This window comes from Molossus molossus, unplaced genomic scaffold (assembly GCF_014108415.1).
Source record: "Molossus molossus isolate mMolMol1 unplaced genomic scaffold, mMolMol1.p scaffold_m16_p_3, whole genome shotgun sequence".
Lineage (NCBI taxonomy): Eukaryota > Metazoa > Chordata > Mammalia > Chiroptera > Molossidae > Molossus > Molossus molossus.
The window spans coordinates 95,933,480-95,953,102 of NW_023425366.1; the positions used below are offsets into that span (position 1 = coordinate 95,933,480).

The 19,623-nt window shown below is 39.5% G+C and overlaps 1 protein-coding gene across 4 annotated transcripts in view; it reads left to right on the plus strand.

The window, feature by feature from the left end:
• The window catches only part of LOC118641936 (cytochrome P450 3A12-like), a 46,780-nt gene that overhangs the window by 18,299 nt on the left and 8,858 nt on the right, over positions 1 to 19,623 (plus strand). For all 4 annotated transcript variants that reach the window (XM_036279590.1, XM_036279591.1, XM_036279593.1 and 1 more), the window contains 4 exons: positions 290 to 417; positions 1,988 to 2,054; positions 15,563 to 15,723; positions 18,879 to 19,105. In XM_036279590.1, coding sequence (XP_036135483.1) covers positions 290 to 417; positions 1,988 to 2,054; positions 15,563 to 15,723; positions 18,879 to 19,105 — 583 coding nt within the window. The remainder of the gene's footprint in view (positions 1 to 289; positions 418 to 1,987; positions 2,055 to 15,562; positions 15,724 to 18,878; positions 19,106 to 19,623) is intronic.

The window sequence follows — 19,623 nt, forward strand, 5'->3', positions numbered from 1 at the left end:
ACAGTCTAGTTTAATAGATAAAAGGAAAAGCTGTTCAGGAATGCAGCCCTGTTCTCTACTCACCCCAAAAAATGAGGAAGGAGCCACTTATCTCAATGCTATAGTGATGGCCCATATGTGTGGACTTGCCCCTGCTCAGCCATGGGCTGGGAAGTCTGAGCCAAGGTCAGAGAGGGACTGGCTCCTGGGTGAGCAGCCTGGTGTCTTTTGCTCATCTGATTGGTACAGAAAATTATAATCGCTCCAGGTACATTTTGTATTTTCATTGCACTTTCTTTTCTTCTTACAGCACTCTTTCCATTCCTTGGCCCAGTTTTTGAAGCATTTGATATTTTAATATTTCCAAAAAGTGTTACTGATTTTTTCAAAATATCTGTAGAAAGGATGAAAGAAAGTCGCCTCAAAGATCAACAAAAGGTAAGATCTGGTGGTAGTTACATGAGTGTGTTCACTTTATGATCATTTATTGAGCTGTATATGTATGATTTTGTGCACTTCTCTTTTTTAGATAGAGAACTCTAGGTTTACAAGAGGAAAGTTTGAACATTTTGTGGGGGAATGAAGAAGGTAGTGGTTAGAAAAGGAAATAAAAAATGAGTCAGAGACATTGTCTAAATGTAATAATGGGCACAAAGGTTAGTATATCACTGCTAAATATTATTGAGATTATAAATTTACCACTTCCCTTCAATAAACTGTCGAAGTATAAGAATTACTGTTTACAAATTATTTCCCTGATATCATAATTCCACAGATTTTAAATTGGCAAAGAATCATATCAATTCCAAGCCTGTTATTTTATACACTCTGCAGTGGAAGTTCCCATCAGGTGGAGTGTGCTCTGTGTTATATTGACACCTGCTGTGACACTGGAGAGGGCAGTAGTCTTCTCAGGACATTGAGGTCGCCAGCTGGCTAACCCAGCTTTGCCTTCATGGACTTGGAGGCCAGCACAAGAATGTTTTCGGGTCATGGTGATAGGACTAGAAATCCCAGGATTGCACTGAACATTGTGGCGAGTTCTGGGATAGTGGGGTATTTGAAGCAGAAAAACTGCCAACAAACTATTCAAATGTCAGGAGATTAATCCATGTCACCATTCATTAAGAATTAAGGCTAGAGGTGAATCAAAAGGATTGAGGTCAGGGAATTTTGTGAGCAAGCAGGCAAGACAGGAGAGATAGCAGGCAACTCTTTGGCCAGGAAGGTGTGTTCAAAAGCTGGTGAGACTGAAGCCTGGAGAGAATGAAGACCAAACAGCAGTTGGACATGATGGTTAGACTTCTCTCAGGGAAAAATCTTGTTCTCCAAGATTTGTAGCTGCATGTTTTTGTTTTTGTTTTTTATTAATTAATTTTTGTTACAGATGTTTCTACTTTCCCCCCCACTGATTCCCCCCTCTCCTTCCCTCCCTGCCCTTTCCCCAGTTTGTTGTCCATGTCCACTGTTCATGCATACATGCATATAAGTTCTGTGGTTTATCTCTCCCCCACCACCTTTCTATTTAGGGGATTGTCAGTCTGTATCCCATTTCCGCATCTCTGGGACTACCCCCTTCCTCAGACTGTTATGTTCATTATATTCCACAAATATGTGAGATCATATGATACTTGTCTTTCTCTGTTTGGCTTGTTTCACTTAGGATGATACTTTCCAGGTCCCTCCATGTAGTCTCAAAGGATAAGAGGTCTTTCTTTCTGACAGCTGCGTAGTACTCCATTGTGTATATGGACCACAGCTTTTTTATGTTTTTGGCTTTTGTATGTGCCCCAGCGGGAAACGAACCCCAGCCTCTGTGGTCCACAGGCTGATGCTCCAGCTGCTTAGGCAAACCGGCCAGGGATGTAGCTGCATGTTTTTATTCACTAATGACTCAAGCAACACTAGGCACACTTCTGAATTGAAAGGGGTCATCTTATCAGGAAAGAAATTTAGTACTGCACTCTTGATTTAATTCTAACATTGAAATGTTTCTGTTGGCTTCCAGCACCGAGTGGATTTTCTTCAGCTGATGATTAACTCCCAGAATTCCAACGAAGCGGGTTCCCATAAAGGTAAACAAGGCCTGCTTCAGAGGGCCAGTGATGGGGAGGCTCACAGGTAGAGGTGGTTCTGAAAATGTACAGGAAGGTTTCCATGCAGATAAGAATTTCTGGCAAATTGAAGACACATGCTCAGATATAAATGGTAGCCAGAGACACATGCAAGCACAGTTTTGTTCAAAACTTGATGGGTACCATAAACACGAATTTTATGCCCAGAATTCAGTCAGTGGTCTGTGGATCACCTACACCGGCACCTCTGGGAAGCTGGTTTGCAGTATCTATTCTCTGGTCTCATCCAGCAGCCTGGAAATTTGCATTACGGCCTTTCATCACATCAAGAAGCACTTTGCCCCAGTGTTGGTGACCTTAACTTGGAACAGCTGGTTATAACTGTGTTCACGCCCTGGCCGGTTTGGCTCAGCGGTTGGAGTATTGGCCTGCAGACCAGAGAGTCCCGGATTCGATTCCCGCTAGGGGCACATACCAAAAAACAAACAAACAAACAAAAACAAAAAAAACTGTGTTCACTAGCGTAATCTACTGTAAAGTTTTATTTTTCATTTGTAACTAATAAGTAACTTGTGGGGAAGCCTCTGAGACTAAGTAAATATTCTGCTCCTCTTCAAACTTTCGCCTACAAGTTTTATCATCCATAGATGTTTTTTTACTAATCATTATTACTACCATGGTTACAAAATGATGACTTTATAATTCCATTATTTCTTCTACATTTACAAGTTGATGTTTCATCTTAAGGAAGAACTTTCCATTCTCCCTCATTTATTCATTTATTTGTATAAATATGATCTCATATGTTATAAATTTACTCTCTTACATCATTCTTTTTTATGTCAAATTATCTCAGGTTTGTCCGCTGCAGTCCCTTTAAGTGGACTCTGGGTTTCTTCTTTCTTTCTTTTTAATTTTTTTATTTTTCCAATAGTCTTTATTTTTTAGGGTAGTTTTAACTTCACAGAGAAATTGAGTAGAAGGTACAAAGATTTCCAATATCCCACTACCCCTATCTATACACAGATTCCTCAACGCTCAAAGTCCCTCACAGGTGTGGATCATTTGGTACCATAGTGAACCTACAGTAATACATGGTTATCACACAAAGTTCACAGTTTCAATGTAAACTATGTATATTCTAGGGTTTTGACAAATGTATAATGACATATGCACACCAATATAATATACAGTGTCCTGTATTATTTTTACCTATCATTTTTTGTGCACTTCCTTGCTTTCTGGTATGAGGAAATTCTAGGTTTCTCTTTATTACCCCTGATCGGACCTCGAATCAGTCATTTCTCAAGGAGTTCTCGTTCATTATAGTGAGAAGTGATGTTTAAAAACCAGTATCTGTAATCTGGGAGGGCTCATTCCTACTATGGTTTTTTCTTCTAGATCTCCTTAGTGGACAAACCTAATAACCTCAAATATATTTACACAGGTCTGATAAACATAAATATTTCTATATATACCCATACCCAGGTCAGCGATGTAAACACATTCTCTCTCTCTCTCTCTCAAAACTCTGATTCATAATTTATTTCCATAATATAATAATTCAATTATGGTTTATTTTATATTTTTAAACTCATCTTTACTGCTGAGTGTATTACAGATGTTTCTTCTCCCTTTTTTCCCCATTCACCCCCTCTTCCCCAATCCCGCCCCCTCCTGCCTTCCCCACACTATTGTCAGTGTCCATTGGTTATGCATATATACATAGAAGTTCTTTGGTTTATCTCATCTCACCCACCCTCCCCCCTTCCTTTTGAGGATCATCTGTCTAACAACCTATTTGTACTTCTTAATTTCATCTTTTCACCCATCCCCCCAGGTCCCACGCATCTGGCAAATAAAAAGTTCTCTGTATCTATGAGTCTGTTTCTGTTCTGCTTGCTCATTTTGTTTGTAAATTCAATGGTTGATAGATATGTATTCATTGCCATTTTATTGTTCATATTTTTGTTCCTCTTTGCCTTCAATAAGACCCTGGTTTGGTGATGATGAATTCCTTTAGCTTTTTCTTGTCTGAGAAACTCTTGATATAGCCATTGATTCTAAATGATAGCTTTGCAGGATAGAGTAATCTTGGTTGTATGTAAGTCATTGCTTTTCATCACCTTGAATATCTCTTGCCACTTCTTTCTGGCCTGCAAAATTTCTCTTGAGAAATCAGCTGACAGTCTTACAGGAGCTCCTTTGTAGGTAACGGACTGCTTTTCTCTCTCTGCTTTTAAGATTCTCTCTTTGTATTTAACCTCTGGCATTTTGATGATGATGTATCTTGGTGTGAACCTCTTTGGGTTCAACTTGTTTGGGACTCTTTGCTTCCTGGACTTGTATGGCTGTTTCTTTCACCAAGTTAGGGAAATTTTTTATCATTATTGTTTCAAATATGTTTTCAATTTTTTGCTCTCTCTCTTCTTCTTCAGGCACCCCTATGATGCAAATGTTGGCACACTTGAAGTTGTCCCAGAAGCTCCTTACACTATCCTCATTTTTTTGGATTCTTTTTTCGTTTTGCTGTTCTGATTAGGTGTCTTCTGCTTCATTATATTCCAAATTGATGGTTTGCTTCTTGGCTTTATCTACTCTACTATTGATTCCCCATAAATTATTATTTATTTCAGCATCCTTAATTTCTGACTGGCCCTTTTTTATGTTGTTGGTGTTCTCACTAAGTTCCTCGGAGGTCTCCTTAAGTTCCTTGAAGGTCTCACTAAGTCCCTTGGATGTCTTACCAAGTTTCCTGAGCAACCTTGTAATTTGTGTTTTGAACTCTGCATCTGTTAGATTGCTCATCTCCATTTTGTTTAGTTCTTTTCCTGGAGTTTTGTTCTTTTCTTTCCTTTGGGACATGTTTATTTGTCTCCTCATCTAGGCTGCTTCCCTGTGATTGTTTCTATGTATTAGGCAGAGTTTCTATGCCTCCTAGGCTTTGTAGGGTGGCCTATTGTTGTAGGTGTCTTGTAGAATCCAGTGGCACAGTCTCCCTGATCACCCCAGCTGGGCCCTCAAGGTTCATCTCTAGTGTGGACTATACACCCTTCTGTTGTAATTGAATCTTTTTTTTTTAATCCTCAACCTAGGACATTTTTTCATTTTTTGTTCAGATAGAGCGGGAGGGGAGAGAGAAAGAGAGACAGAGAAACATCGACATGAAAGGTACACATCAAGTGGCTGCCACCCACATGACCCTACCAGGCCAGGGACAAACTGCAACCGAGGTACATGCCCTTAGCGGAAACCGAACCCGGGTCTCTCTGGACCGCAGGTCGATACTCTAACCGCTGAACCATACTGGCCAGGGCAGTTGTAATTGAATCTTGATTGCTGTTGGTACGTCAATGGGAGGGGTTTACTCAGGTTGATCAGCTGCAAGGACTGGCTGTGCCCACTAGCCACTGGACTCTGACTACCTTGGAGAATCAGCTGTGCAGGGGCCCACCACACAGAGCAAGACTTACTTCATCAGGGCTCTGGTACCCACTGAGTCCACTCAGTGAGTGTGTCACTTGTGGAGGTGGTTGGGTAGTGGTGTTTCAATGTGGTCTGAAGCTGTCCACCAGGTATGCTGGCTCTGGGGCAAGGTCAGCCACTGCCTGTGCTCTATCCAAGGCCACCCAGCATAAGCTACAAAGTGATCTGCAGATGGCTGCTTCTTGGGCTTGGCTTGGAGGTGTCCAGGAAAAGCCAAGTTGTGAACCAGAAGTTATGGGGACTTTTCTTCCTGGCACTGAGACCCTGAGCTGGGCATCTGGTGTGGGACAGGGACTCCTCACTCCTCAGGGAAGACCTTCCTGGCTGATGTCTCTCTTGATTTTTATCTGCCACACATGGGTGTGGGACCAGTCTGTCCGCACCTTCACCCCTCCTACCACTCTTGATGTGGCGACTTTTTAAATTTCATAGTTGTAGGACTTCCATTCAGTTTGATTTCAGGTGGTTCTGAATGATGGTTGTCTGTTTTAAACTACCAATAGTTTGACAACCATTTCGCAAAATGTCTGAATATTTAACATTTTGTTCTAGAGAACAGGGATGAGTGACTCCATTTCACCACTATAAATACATGGATATCTATGCCTAGATTTATGTATTTAGTTCTTCCTTTTTCTTCTTTCCTTCCTTCCTTCCTTTCTTCCTTCCTTCCTTCCTTCCTTCCTTCCTTCCTTCCTTCCTTCCTTCCTTCCTTCCTCCCTCCCTTCCTTTCATTATCTCTTTATCCATCTATCTATCTACAGTGGTCCCATACAACCTTCTGTGATGAAGAAAATATTATCTATATTATATATTTGTGTTGCTCAATACAATAACAACTAGACATAAGTGATTATTGAGCATTTGTCTTGTGGCCAGTGCAACTGAAAACAATCTTAAATTGTATTTAATTTTAATTAATTAAAATATAAATTTGAATAATCACTTGTGGCTTGTGACTACCATATTTGACAGTACAGCTCTAAACTTTGAATATTATGGGGTATATGCTAAATGGGGCAAAGTATTTGATAGTTGGCTAATTGGGGAAAATAATTTGATAGTTGAATTTACTCCCCCAAAAGCATCACAGAAATCTTCATAGAAAAATCAGATCTCTGTAGACCTTCCATAACCTTGTTTTATATACTTTTTTCTTTATTGATTCCAGAGAGAGGGGGAAAGAGAGACAGAAACATCAATGAGAGAGAACATCAACTGGCCACCTCCTGTATGACTCCCACTGGGGATCATGCCCACAACCTGGGCATGTGCCCTGACCAGGAACCAAACGGGTGACCTCTTGGTGTGTGGGTCAACACTCAACCACTGAGCCACACAGGCCGGGTGTATTTTTTTTTTATTGTTGAAAGTATTACAGATGTCTCCCTTTTTCCTTCACTGAACCCCCTCCTCCCCACTCCCACACCATTCTGCTTTCCCCAACCTAATGTCTGTCCATTGGTTGTACATATATGCATATAAGTTCTTTGGTTTATCTCTTCCCACCCTTCCAACACCCACCCCCGCCCATCCCTCTAAGGTTTGTCACTCTGTTCCCTTCTTCCATGACTCTGGATCTATTTTGGTTGACAGTTTATTTTGTACATGATGTTCCCTAAATAAGTGAGATTATGTGGTACTTGTCTTTCTCTGACTGGCTTGTTTTGCACAGCATCATTCTCTCCAGGTCCCTCTAGGTCCTCTCAAAGGGTAAAAGATCTTTCTTTCTAATCCAATTAAAAATGGGCAGAGGAACTAAATAGACACCTCTCTAAACAGGACATACAAATGGCTAAGAGACATATGAAGAAATGCTCATCATCACTAATCATCAGAGAGATGCAAATTAAAACAACAATGAGGTATCACCTCACACCTGTCAGAATGGCCGCCATCAACAAATCATCAAACAACAAGTGTTGGCGAGGGTGTAGAGAAAAGGGGACTCTAGTGCACTGCTGGTGGGAATGCAGACTGTTGCAGCCACTATGGAAAACAATATGGTGTTACCTCAAAAAATTAAAAATTGAACTTCCATTTGACCCAGTGATCCCACTTCTAGGAATATATCCTAAGAAGCCTAAAACACCAATCAGAAAGAATATATCTACTCCCATGTTTGTAGCAGCACTATTTACAATCGCTAAGATCTGGAAACAGCCCACGTGTCCATCAGACGAATGGATCAAAAAGCTGTGGTCTATATACACAATGGAGTACTACGCAGCTGTAAGAAAGAAAGATCTCTTATCCTTTGAGACAACATGGAGGGACCTTGAAAGTATCATCCTAAGTGAAACAAGCCAAACAGAGAAAGATAAGTTTCATATGATCTCACTTATTTGTGGAATATAATTAACATAACAGTCTGAGGAATGGGGTAGTCCCAGAGACGCGGAAGCAGGGTACAGACTGACAATCCCCTAAAGAGGGGGGTGGTGGGGGAGAGATAAACCACAGAACTTATATGCATGTATGCATGAATAGTGGACATGGACAACAATCTGCAGAAAGGGCAGGGAGTGGGGAATCAGTGGGGGAAAAAGGAGAATCATCTGTAACAAAAATTAATAAAATAAATAAATAAATAAATAAATAAATAAATAAATAAATAAATAAAATAAAAATAAAAAAATATAAAAAAGATCTTTCTTTCTTACAGCTGCATAGTGTTTCATTGTGTAAATGTACTACAGCCTTTTTATCCACTCATCTACTGATGGGAACTTAGGTTGTTTCCAGATCTTAGCTATTGTAAATAGCATTACTATGAATATAGGGGTGCATATTCTTTCTGATTGGTGTATCAGGCTTCTTAGGATATATTCCCACAAGTAGAATCACTGAGTCAATTGGCAATTCCATTTTTAATTTTTTGAGGAAGCACCAAATTGTTTTCCATAGTGACTGCACCAGTCTGCATTCCCACCAGCAATGTACTAGAGTACCCTTTTCTGCACATCCTTGCTAACATTTGTTTGAGGATTTGTTGATGACCACCAATCTAGCAGGTGTGAAGTGATATCTCATAGTAATTTTAATTTGCATCTCTCTGATGATTAGAGATACTGAGCATTTTTTTTATATGTCTCCTGGCCATTTGTATGTCTTGTTTGGAAAAATGTCTATTCAGGTCCTCTGCCCATTTTTATTTTTAATCTTATTTATTTTTTAATTTTTAATAATTTTATTAATTTATTTCTGTTACAGATGTTTCTCCTTTTTCCCCCATTGATACCCTCCTCCTGTCCCCAGCATTGTTGTTTATGTCCATGGTTACACATACATGCATATAAGTTCTATGATTTAACTCTTCCCTCCCCCCTGCGCCCGTCTATCTGTACCCTACTTCTAAGTCTCTGGGTCTATTTTGTTCATCAGCTTGTTTTATTTATTATATTCCACAAATAAATGAGATCATGTGATACTTGTATTTCTCTGATTGGCTTGTTTTGCTTAGGATAATACTCTCTAGGTCTCTCCATGTCATCTAAAAGGGTAAGAGATCTTTCTTTCTTACAGCTGTATAGTATTCCATTGTGTATATGTACCACAGCTTTTTTATCCACTCATCTATTAATGGACCTCTGCCCATTTTTAAATTAGATTGTTCGCCTTCCTTTTGTTGAGTTGTATGAGTACTCTGTATATTTTGGATATTAACCCTTTATCTGATGTACCATTGGCAAATATGTTCTCCCAGAGCGCGGGCTCCCTTTTCATTTTGATGCTGGTTTCTTTTGCTATGCAGAAGCTTCTTAGTTTGATGTAGTCCCATTTATTAATTTTTTCCTTTGTTTCTCTTGACCTAGGCAATGTATCAGTAAAAATTCTGCTACATATAATATCTGAGATTTTTCTGTCTACAATTTTTTCTAGGGTTTTTATGGTTTCATGGGTTACATTTAAGTCTTTTATCCATTTTGAGTTATTCCTGTGTATGGTGTAAGTTGGTGGTCTAGTTTCATTGTTTTGCATATAGCTGTCCAATTTTCCCAACACCTTTTATTGAAGAGACTGTCTTTTCTCCATTGTATGCTCTTGCCTCCTTTATTGAATATTAATTGTGCATACTGTCTTGGGTCAATTCTGGGTTCTCTATTCTGTTTCATTGATCTATGTCTGTTCTTGTGCCAGTACCAGGCTGTATTGATTATGATGGCTTTGTGGAATAACTTGATATCTGGTATTGTGATCCCTCCATATACTTCTTTTTCAAGATTGCTGTGGCTATTCGGGGTCTTTTTTGGTTCCATAGTAACTTTTGGAGTATTTGTTTTAGATCTGTAAACTATGTCATTGGTTCTTTAATAGGGATTGCATTGAATCTGTAGATTACTTAGGTAGTATGGACATTTTAATGATGTTGATTCTTTCGATCTCTGAACATGGTATATGTTTCCACTTTTTTATATCTTCCTCTTATTTCTTTTTCAATGTCCTGCGGTTTTCTGAGAACAGATCTTTTACCTCTTTGGTTAGGTTTATTCCTAGGTTTTCATTTATTTTTTGTTACAATGGTAAATGGGATTTTTTCTTTAGTTCCCTTTCTGAGTGTTCATAATTGGTGTATAAGAATGCCATTGAGCCATGGCCAGTTTGGCCCAGGTGTGGAGTGTCAGCCCACTGATCAAGTAGTCAAAGATTCAATGCCACTCAAGGGCACATACCTCAGTTATGGTTCGGTCCCCAGCCCTGGTCATAAGGGAGGCAGCCATTCAGTATGTCCCTCTCACATCATTGTTTCTCTTTCACTCTCTCTCTCTCTCTCTGCCTCCCACTCTGTTTGGGATAAATGGAAAAATATCCTCAGGTGAGCATTAAAAAAAAGAAGAAGAAGAATGCCATTGATTTCTCAATGTTAATTTTGTATCCTCCTACTTTGCCAAATTCATTTATTAAATCTAGTAGATTTATTATGGAGTCTTAGGGTTTTCTATGTACAGTGTCATGTCATCTGCTAACAATAACAGTTTCACTTCCTTCTTTCCAATATGGATCCCTTTTATTTTTTTCTTGTCTAATGCTGTGGCTAAGACTTCCAGTACTATGTTCAATAAGAGTGGTGAAAGTGGGCACCCCTGTCTTGTTCCTGTTCTTAAGGGAAATGCTTTTAGTTTTTGCCCACTGAGTATAATATTGGCTGTAGGTTTTTCTATATGTAGACTTTATTGTGTTGCGATATATGATCCTTCTATTCCCACATTGCTGAGTGTTTTTATCAAAAATAAGTGCTGGATTTTGTGAAATGCTCTTTCAGCGTCTATTGATATGATCATATGATTTTAATCTTTCACTTTGTTTATGTGGTGTATCATATTTATTGATTTGCACATATTGTACCAGCCTTGCATCCCTGGGATGAATCCCACTTGGTCTTGGTGAATAATTTTTTAATGTATTGCTGGATCAAATTTTCTAATATTTTATTGAGGATTTTGGCATCAATGTTCATCAGGGATATTGGCCTGTAGTTTTCTTTCTTCGTAGTGTCTTTATCTGGTTTTGGAATTAGGATTATGCTGACCTGATAAAAATAGCTTGGAAGTCTTCCTTCCTCTTGAATTTTTTGTAATAGTTTCAGGAGAATGGGTGTTAGTTCTTCTTTGAATGTTCGGTAAAACTCCCCTGTGTAGCCATCCAGACCTGGGCTTTTGTTTGCTGGGAGTTTCTTGATTTCATCTTTAATTTCCTTAGTTATTTGTCTGTTCAGGTTTTCTGACTCTTCCCAGTTCAGTCTTGGGACACTGTGTGATTACAGAAATTTGTCCACTTCACCTACGTTGTCCAATTGTTGGTGTATAATTGTACATATTATTTTTTAAACTATCCTTTGTATTGCCGTGGTGTCAGTCGTTATTCTCCTCTTTCATTTCTGATATTTTTTATTTGGATCCTCTCTTTGTTTCTTGTGAGTCTGGCTAAAGGTTCATTAATCCTGTTTACCTTTTCAAAGAACCAGCTCTTGGTTTCATTGATCTTTCATATTGTTTTTTTTAGTCTCTATGTCATTTATTTCCACACTGACCTTCACTAGTTCTTTCCTTCTACTTACTGTGGATTTTCTTTTTGTTTAGTTTCTAGTTCTTTAAGTTGTAGGGTTAGAAATTCAATTTGAAATTTTTCTTGTTTCTTGAGGTAGGGTCACTGAACCCCACAGATTTTGTGTTGTGTTCATTTTCATTGATTTACAGAAAGTTTTTTGATTTCTTATTGACCTCCTTGGTAACCCATTCATTGTTTAATAACATGCTATTTAGCCTCCAAGTGTTTGAATGTTTTTGAGTGTTTTTATTGTAATTAATTTCTAGTTTCATGCCATTGTAATCTGAGAAGATGCTTGATATAATTTCAATCTTCTTGAATTTGTAGAGACTTTGTTTATGTCCTAACATGTGGTCTATCTTTGAGAATGTCCTATGTGCATTTGAGAAGAAAGTATATTCTTCAGTTTGGGGGTGTAATTCTCTGTAAATATCAATTAAATTCATTTGATCTAGTGTATTATTTAGGGTCTGTGTTTCCTCCTTAATTTTTTGTCTAGAGACTCTATCCACTGATGTCAGCAGGGTGTTGAAGTCCCCTGCTATGATTGTATTGCTGTCAATTTCTCCTTTGATGTCCTCCAGAAGGTTTTAAATATATTTTGGTGCTCCTATATTAGGTGCATATATGTTTACTATGGTTATATCCTTCTGCTGGGTAGATCCATTCAATATTATGTAGTGGCCTTCTTTGTCTCTTGTTATGGCCTTCATTTTGAAGTGTATTTGATCAGATATGAGTATTGCTACCACAACTCTTTTTCCTTTCCATTTGCTTTGAAAATTTTTTCCCGTCCCTCTACTTTCAACCTGTGTGAGTTTTTGTTGTGAGGTAGGTCTCTTGAAACAACATATATATGAATCATGCTTTCTTATCCATTCAGCTACTCTGTGTCTTTTGATTGGATCACTTAATCCATTTACATTAAGGTAATTATTGATATGTACTTATTTATTACTATTTTTATTTATTATGGCTATTTTTTTTTCTCTATTTCTTCTGCTTATTGCAGCAGTCCTTTTAACATATCTTGCAGTGCTGCTTTGATGCTATTATATTCCCTTAGCCTTTTTTGTCTGTGAAGCTCTTTATTTCACCTTCTTTTTTGAATGATAGCCTTGTTGGATAGAGTAGTCTTGGATTCAGATCCTTGTTTTCATTACCTTGAATACTTCATGCCATTCCCTTCTGGCCTGTAGTGTTTCTGTTGAGAAACTGGCTGATAGCTTTATGTGGGTTCCTTTGTAGTTTACCTGTTGCATTTCTCTCTCTTTGTTTTTAATTTTGGGGATTTTAATTACTATGTGTCTTGGTGTGGGCCTGTTTGGTTTCCTCTTACATGGGGCTCTCTGTGCTTTCTGAACTTGTATACCTTTTTATTCACCAAGTTAGGGAAGTTTTCTGCCATTATTTCTATTTTTTTTTTTTTTTTTTTTATCCTCACCCGAGGACATTTTTCCATTTTTTGTTCAGATAGAGCGGGAGGGAGAGAGAGGAAGAGAGAGAGAGAGAAACATCGATGTGAAGAAACACATCGAGTGGCTGCCACCCGCACGACCGACCAGGGCCGGGGACAAACTGCAACAGAAGTACGTGCCCTTAGCGGGAACCGAACCCGGGTCTCTCCGGACCGCAGGCCGACACTCTAACCGCTGAGCCAAACCGGCCAGGGCTCTGCCATTATTTCTTCAAATATATTCTCTAATCCTTGCTGTCTTTTTTCTTCTTTGGTAATCCTATAATGTGGATGATTTTATGTTTCATGTTGTCCCACAGCTCTCTTAAACTGTCTACCTGTTATTTAATAGTTTTTTCTTTTTGGTTCTCTGATTGAGTGATTTTTTTTCACCTTTTCTTCTAATTCACTGATCTGATCCTCAGCTTCCTCTAATCTGCTGGTTATTCCTTCTAATGTGTTCTTTTTTTTTTTTTTTTTTTTGGTACATGCCCCTAGCGGGATCTGAACCCAGGACTCTCTGGTCCGCAGACCGACAGACCGACATTCCCAACACTGAGCCAAAGCGGCCAGGGCCTAATGTGTTCTTTATATCTGCTATAGCATTCTTCATTTCTGCTTAGTGGTTTTTTATTTCTAATTTGTTGATTTTTGTTGTTTCTATATCTTCACTCATGCTGTTGAGCTTCATCATAATCATTACTCTGAACTCTACATTTGATAACTTGCTTAATTTCATTTTATTTAGCCCTTCATCTGTAGAATTCTCTTCTTCTTTCATTTGGGATTTGTTTCTTTTCTTCATCATTTCAGCTGTTTCAGTGGGTTTAGGAGCCTGCCAAATCTTCCCTGTGAATGTCAATGTTCCGTTGATTGTGAGTCCCTCTGCTGGGTGTGAATGATTATGGAAGGGACCATGCTGAACAGTGATGTCTGATCTTCCTTTCCTGGGTAGAGTCACAGGCCAAGCAATGATTTAATTATCCCAGAGGTTTTGCCTGCAGGCTCACTATTACCCTCAGTTAGTTAATGAGCCTAGGGTTGTAGCCCTCAGCTGAATGAAAAATCCCACAGGGAGGCAGGGTAAGATTGACAGCAGGTGGGGCTATTGCTTTCCCCTTGGCTAAAGTTGCTTTGAGCAGGAAATGGTTGCTGCAGTGTGGGTTAATGGCTCTGCACAGGGACCCAGGCCTCAGCCTTTACAGCTTAGTCCCCAGAGCCATGAAACCCAACACTGAGAGCCAGGTCCAAGACTTAAAGCCTTCAGAGGCTCTTCTCTGCCTACTGGTTGGCTGGTAGTTTCTAGCTATTAATGAGCCTCAGGGTACACTTCTCCAGGCAAGGTGGTGGTAAATTCCCAATGGAGGGACAGTTGTTTCTCCCTCTAGGCTAAAGCCACTCTGATGGAAGGGGCTTCTTGAGGAATATGGCTACTGCTGTGTGGGCACAGAGCTCCTGATGGCCTCCTTCCCACATCTCTCCTCAGTTCCATGAACACCTGACTCTCCCCACACAGCTCCAGTCCAGTCCACCCACCCTCTCTGAAGCCCAAGGTGAGTGACTGTAGCTGTAATTCAGTGTGCTAGCGCTTTGGGGAAGTACCAGTGTTCCCAGCGCCTCTCCCTGCCAGACAGAACCTTTGTTCTGGTGAATTTCTCAGCCAGGTGTTATGTGGACATCTTTTTCTGTTCCACCACACTGTGCTGGGGAGCCAGCTTGGCATTTAAACCCCCAACTTCTCAGAGGGAGCTTCTCACAGCTAAGCTAGCCCTCAGCTGCTGCCTGTGAAAACTCAGCAAGCCCACTCATGCCTCCAAACCTCCTATCAGTCTTAAGTTGGGGTCCTCTTTACATCTCTGGTTATAAGGGTTATCTACAGCTGCTCTTCAATTGGTTTTCCAGATGACTTCTCTTTATTTTAGTTGCAATTCCAGTCTGATCCTGGGAGATGGTCTGTGAGGCTTCCATTCATTCCACTGCCATTTTCCCTCTATTGTCTTGTATTGTTTTTAGTTGTCAATGATATAATTGGGGTGAGCACCATGTTTATTTAATGCTCTAGGTATCTAAAGGTTATAATATACTTCAAATAGATTACAGCCTGACCATGCTTAGCTTCTCTCAGGAAAATATAAAAAGAGGCCAATTTAATCACAAGGGCTATTTGCTGAGCATAAAATAAAGCAAAGAGAGGGGGCATGTATGAGAAAGATGACATTCAGGTTATGACTGAATAAACATTGCTAATTGCATTCACTGGACCCTATAGGAAAAATTGGAAGAGCAATTCAGCTTAAACTGGAAGTGTTTTTCACTCTGATGTGAATGTTACAAAGCCAGAAAAAGGCAAACATTGTCTTAATTTAGGTTTTCCCAAGATCTGTTCTATTCTTGACTACCTGCTTCTGGTTATGCCACCCTTCTAGAAGTTTGGAGTTTCATTTGGATTTCTCATCATCTAAACTGTGATGATGTACATTGACCTGCTTTACCTAAAATGTCTTTCTTCTCCTTTTAGCACTGTCTGATCTGGAGCTCATTGCCCAATCTATTATATTTATTTTTGCTGGCTATGAGACCACTAGCACTTCTCTCTCCTTCCTTATGTATTTGCTGGCCACTCACCCCGATGTACAGCAGAAACTTCAGGAGGAGGTTGATGCAACATTTCCCAATAAGGTGAGTGGGTGATACCTCCAGTGGGAGGGAGAACATAAAACCTTCGCACGAATGCCTCCTCACCACTTCCTAGGAGAATTTTTGCAAAGAGCAAAAGCATCAATTATTGTACTCGTGCTAGTTAGAAAGGATGGCAAAAAACAAAAACTAGCCCTGGCCGGTTTGGCTCAGCGGTTAAAGTGTTGGCCTGCGGTACAGAGAGACCCGGGTTCGGTTCCCGCTAAGGGCGCGTACCTCGGTTGCAGTTTGTCCCCGGCCCTGGTTGGTCGTGCGGGTGGCAGCCACTCGATGTGTCCCTTCACGTCGATGTTTCTCTCTCTCTCTCTCTCTTCCTCTCTCTCCCTCCCGCTCTATCTGAACAAAAATGGAAAAATGTCCTCGGGTGAGGAAAAAAAAAAAAAAACAACTAACAAATAAATATAGGTAATGTTTGCTATTCACAGATATATAAGATCTTTGAAAAAGTGTTGGTCCTGTTGTATCAGTTATCTGTTATCACAGTAATGTCAAGTGAAAAAAGAAACCTCGGGGGCAATTAACAATAGGAATTTATTGCTCAAGTGTCTGGATAATTATCTGTGTTGATACTGACTGGACTTGCTTTGGTCTGGCTCTTGGCTAATCCAGGCTGGCCTTGGCTAAGCTGGCTGAGGACATCTAGCCTGAGTGTGTTCTTCTCAGGCAATGACAGAGGGAAAGAGCAATAAGCCCAGTCATATGGGTGCCTTTCAGAACTCTGCTTGCATGACACCTAGCTAACATTCCATTCATTCAAAGCATGCCACATGGCCAAGCCCAGCATCATAATAGGAGGGTACAAAGTTAGAGGACTAAAGGGCATAGACATTGGAAGGGATGGAGAATTGGCACTATTACTGCAATCTACTATCCTTGGTAAACTTTGCAGTCTAGAAGAAGCCAGGAAAGAACATAGGGTAAGAAATGGAAGACATGAGTTTGAGTCCAGACTATTATTTTGGATAGATCTTAAGACCTTTCTTTGTCATAGTTCCTTCAAATATAAAAATACATTTTAGGGTCCAACTAAATTAGAGATTATCTTTCATCTCTGGGTAAGCCTATATTGGTATCCATCAGTAAGATGGAAAGGTCACTAAGAGACAAAGACTAACTAAAGCATTGATATTCTCCCCTCTTTTTTTAAAATATGTTTTTATTGATTTTTTTAGAGAGCAAGGAAGGGAGAGAGAGTCATAGAAACATCAATGCAAGAGAAATACATCAGTCAGCTGCTTCCTACACGACCCCCACCAGGGATCAAGCCTATAACCCAGGCATGTGTCCTGACCGGGAATCAAACCAGGACCTCTCAGTCCATGGGACAATGCTCAATCCACTGAGCCACACTGGCAGTGTGGCCACACTGAGCCCCTCTTTATAATAATAATTGCAATGGCAACAACAACACTAATAGCTAACATACACTTCCCACTATATATGTCTTTTCTAAATGCTGTATATTTATAAATGATTTTAATATTTAAAAAACAGGTGTTAAAAATAGAAACAGACTCATAGAGAGAGAACATACTGACAGCTTCCAGAGGGAAGGGGCGTAGGAGGCTGGGTGGAAAAGCTGAAGGAATTAAGAAAAAAAGAAAGAAACTCATTGACACAGACAAAAGAAGAATGGAGGGTAGAGGAGATAGAAGAGGGCCTAGAGGGGATAAATGGTAATGAATGGAGACTTGACTTGGGGTGGTGAACACACAATACAATATACAGATGATGTATTATAGAATTGTACAACTGAAACCTATTCAATTTTATTAACTAATGTCACCCCAATAAATTCAATTAAAAAATGATACATATTAGTAAGGACAGGCTAAGTTATGCCACAGCTACAGATTGGTCCTCAAATCTCAGTGGCTTTACATAACAAAAGTTTACTTCTCATATTTGTATGTTCAACATAGATTGTTAGAGCAGGATGAGAATGGGAGTCTCTGTTCCACACAGCTACTCAGAAATATAAGCTAAAAAGATCCCACTTTCTTGTAGCTGCACTTTCTAGAACACAATGCCTTCATGTTGGTTGGGGAATTAAGAACTAGAGTGTTGCTCACTGGATTTTCATATATTTTGGCTCTGAACTGAACCTCAGCTCACAGCCCATTCTTAAAGCAGATTTCCCCGAACTTCAAGTGGGCTGGGAGATGTGGAGACTACATGGATATTGGGTGAGCAGTGAATGTCTCTGCCACGCAACCCTATGAAGTGTCAGCTCCAATTATCCCCATGAAAACTGAGCTACTGAATGATGAAATAACTTTCATACACTAGTCATGTAGCTAGTGGTGAATAAGCCACTAGCCAAACCCCTAACCTCTACCATATTGCTTCTTCAATATAACCAAGGGATAACCACATATTGCCCACACTGATTTCAGGTATCTGACAAAAATGGTACTCTCTGTGGTGTAAAGAGACTGGCCTCTGGGGCTGGAGAGGCTTGTTTGAGATCTTTACAGCTTACAGTCAAACCCTGAAGCAAGAGCTAGGAGACTTTTCCCACAAGGCAGCGTGGGGCTGAGTGGGGTTCCACTTCTTTCTAACTTTCACTAGAATTAAATTGTGTGCCCTGGTAGCTATCATCCAGTTATACCCTTCTTTTGCGATATTTGGTTTAGAAAGGAACTTGTTTCTCTCCAAGTTATTTATAGAGTTGTTATATGGTATTTCTCTCCAAATTATATATAATCTACAGAGTTATCAGGCAGGATTTTCAACTAAAAAAAATTGTTTCAAGTAGGGATTTTGCTCTTTTACACATTCTCTTTTCTTGCTACAGAAGTGTGGCCTCCCTTTTGAAAGGAAACAGTGACTTTGACATATTTTGGTTAAGAATAAGGGTCATAGTCTATTAGTCACATTTGTTCCCACGAAATCACTACATGGTAATGTGAGGGATTTGGGGTCCTGTTTGAGATCTTTGGGAATTGTCCCCAAGGTTTCCCATAAATACTACACATGTCTCAATGGGCCATTAAGCAGGTCAAAGGAAATGTCTATAAATCATAAGGTCCTTTACCAAAATAAGTTATTCTTTGAAGCACCTTTAGAACTACATAGACTGGATTGAAAGTTGGTCTCAAATCTCAATTTATCAAAATCTGTTTCTTTCTTCCTAGGCACCTCCCACCTATAATGCCCTGGTGCAGATGGAGTATCTTGACATGGTATTGAGTGAATCTCTCAGATTATTCCCAATTGCTGGTAGACTTGAGAGGTTCTGTAAGAAGGATGTGGAAATCAATGGAGTGTTCATTCCCAAAGGGACAGTGGTGATGGTGCCAAGCTTAGTTATTCACCAAGACCCAGTGCACTGGTCAGAGCCTGAGGAGTTCCGTCCTGAAAGGTACTGGGTTCATGGGAAAGGGAACCCACTCTGATCCAGGCTGGCAGGGGCATATTCTGGTGTCTGTTAGTAAAATCATTTATATCTACATCATTTTTATTTTTAGAAGTTTGTCTTTTTACAAGAGTAATCATTGTTTGTTGACAAAATTTTACAAACTCTAGACTAGATAAAAGAAAATTGTATCTGTTCATAGTCCTAATATCTTAAGATAGGCCTCATTAACAATATGATATGTGTCATTATTGATATTTTTTTCTAAGCATATATAGATTTTTAAGATTAAAAATAGTAATATATTGTTATTTATAACTGTTTACTCCATTTAACAGTAATCTATAAACATTGTCCTATTATATACAACCATCACATATAGGTTTACATACATATAAATATCTATGTGTATGTGACTACATGCATATGCCATACATTAGTTAACCATTATCTGATTTTAGGGATACAGGGGTTTTTATTTCTTTAAGTTTTTCTGTGTTCTCTTTAGCTCTCTGAATTTACCA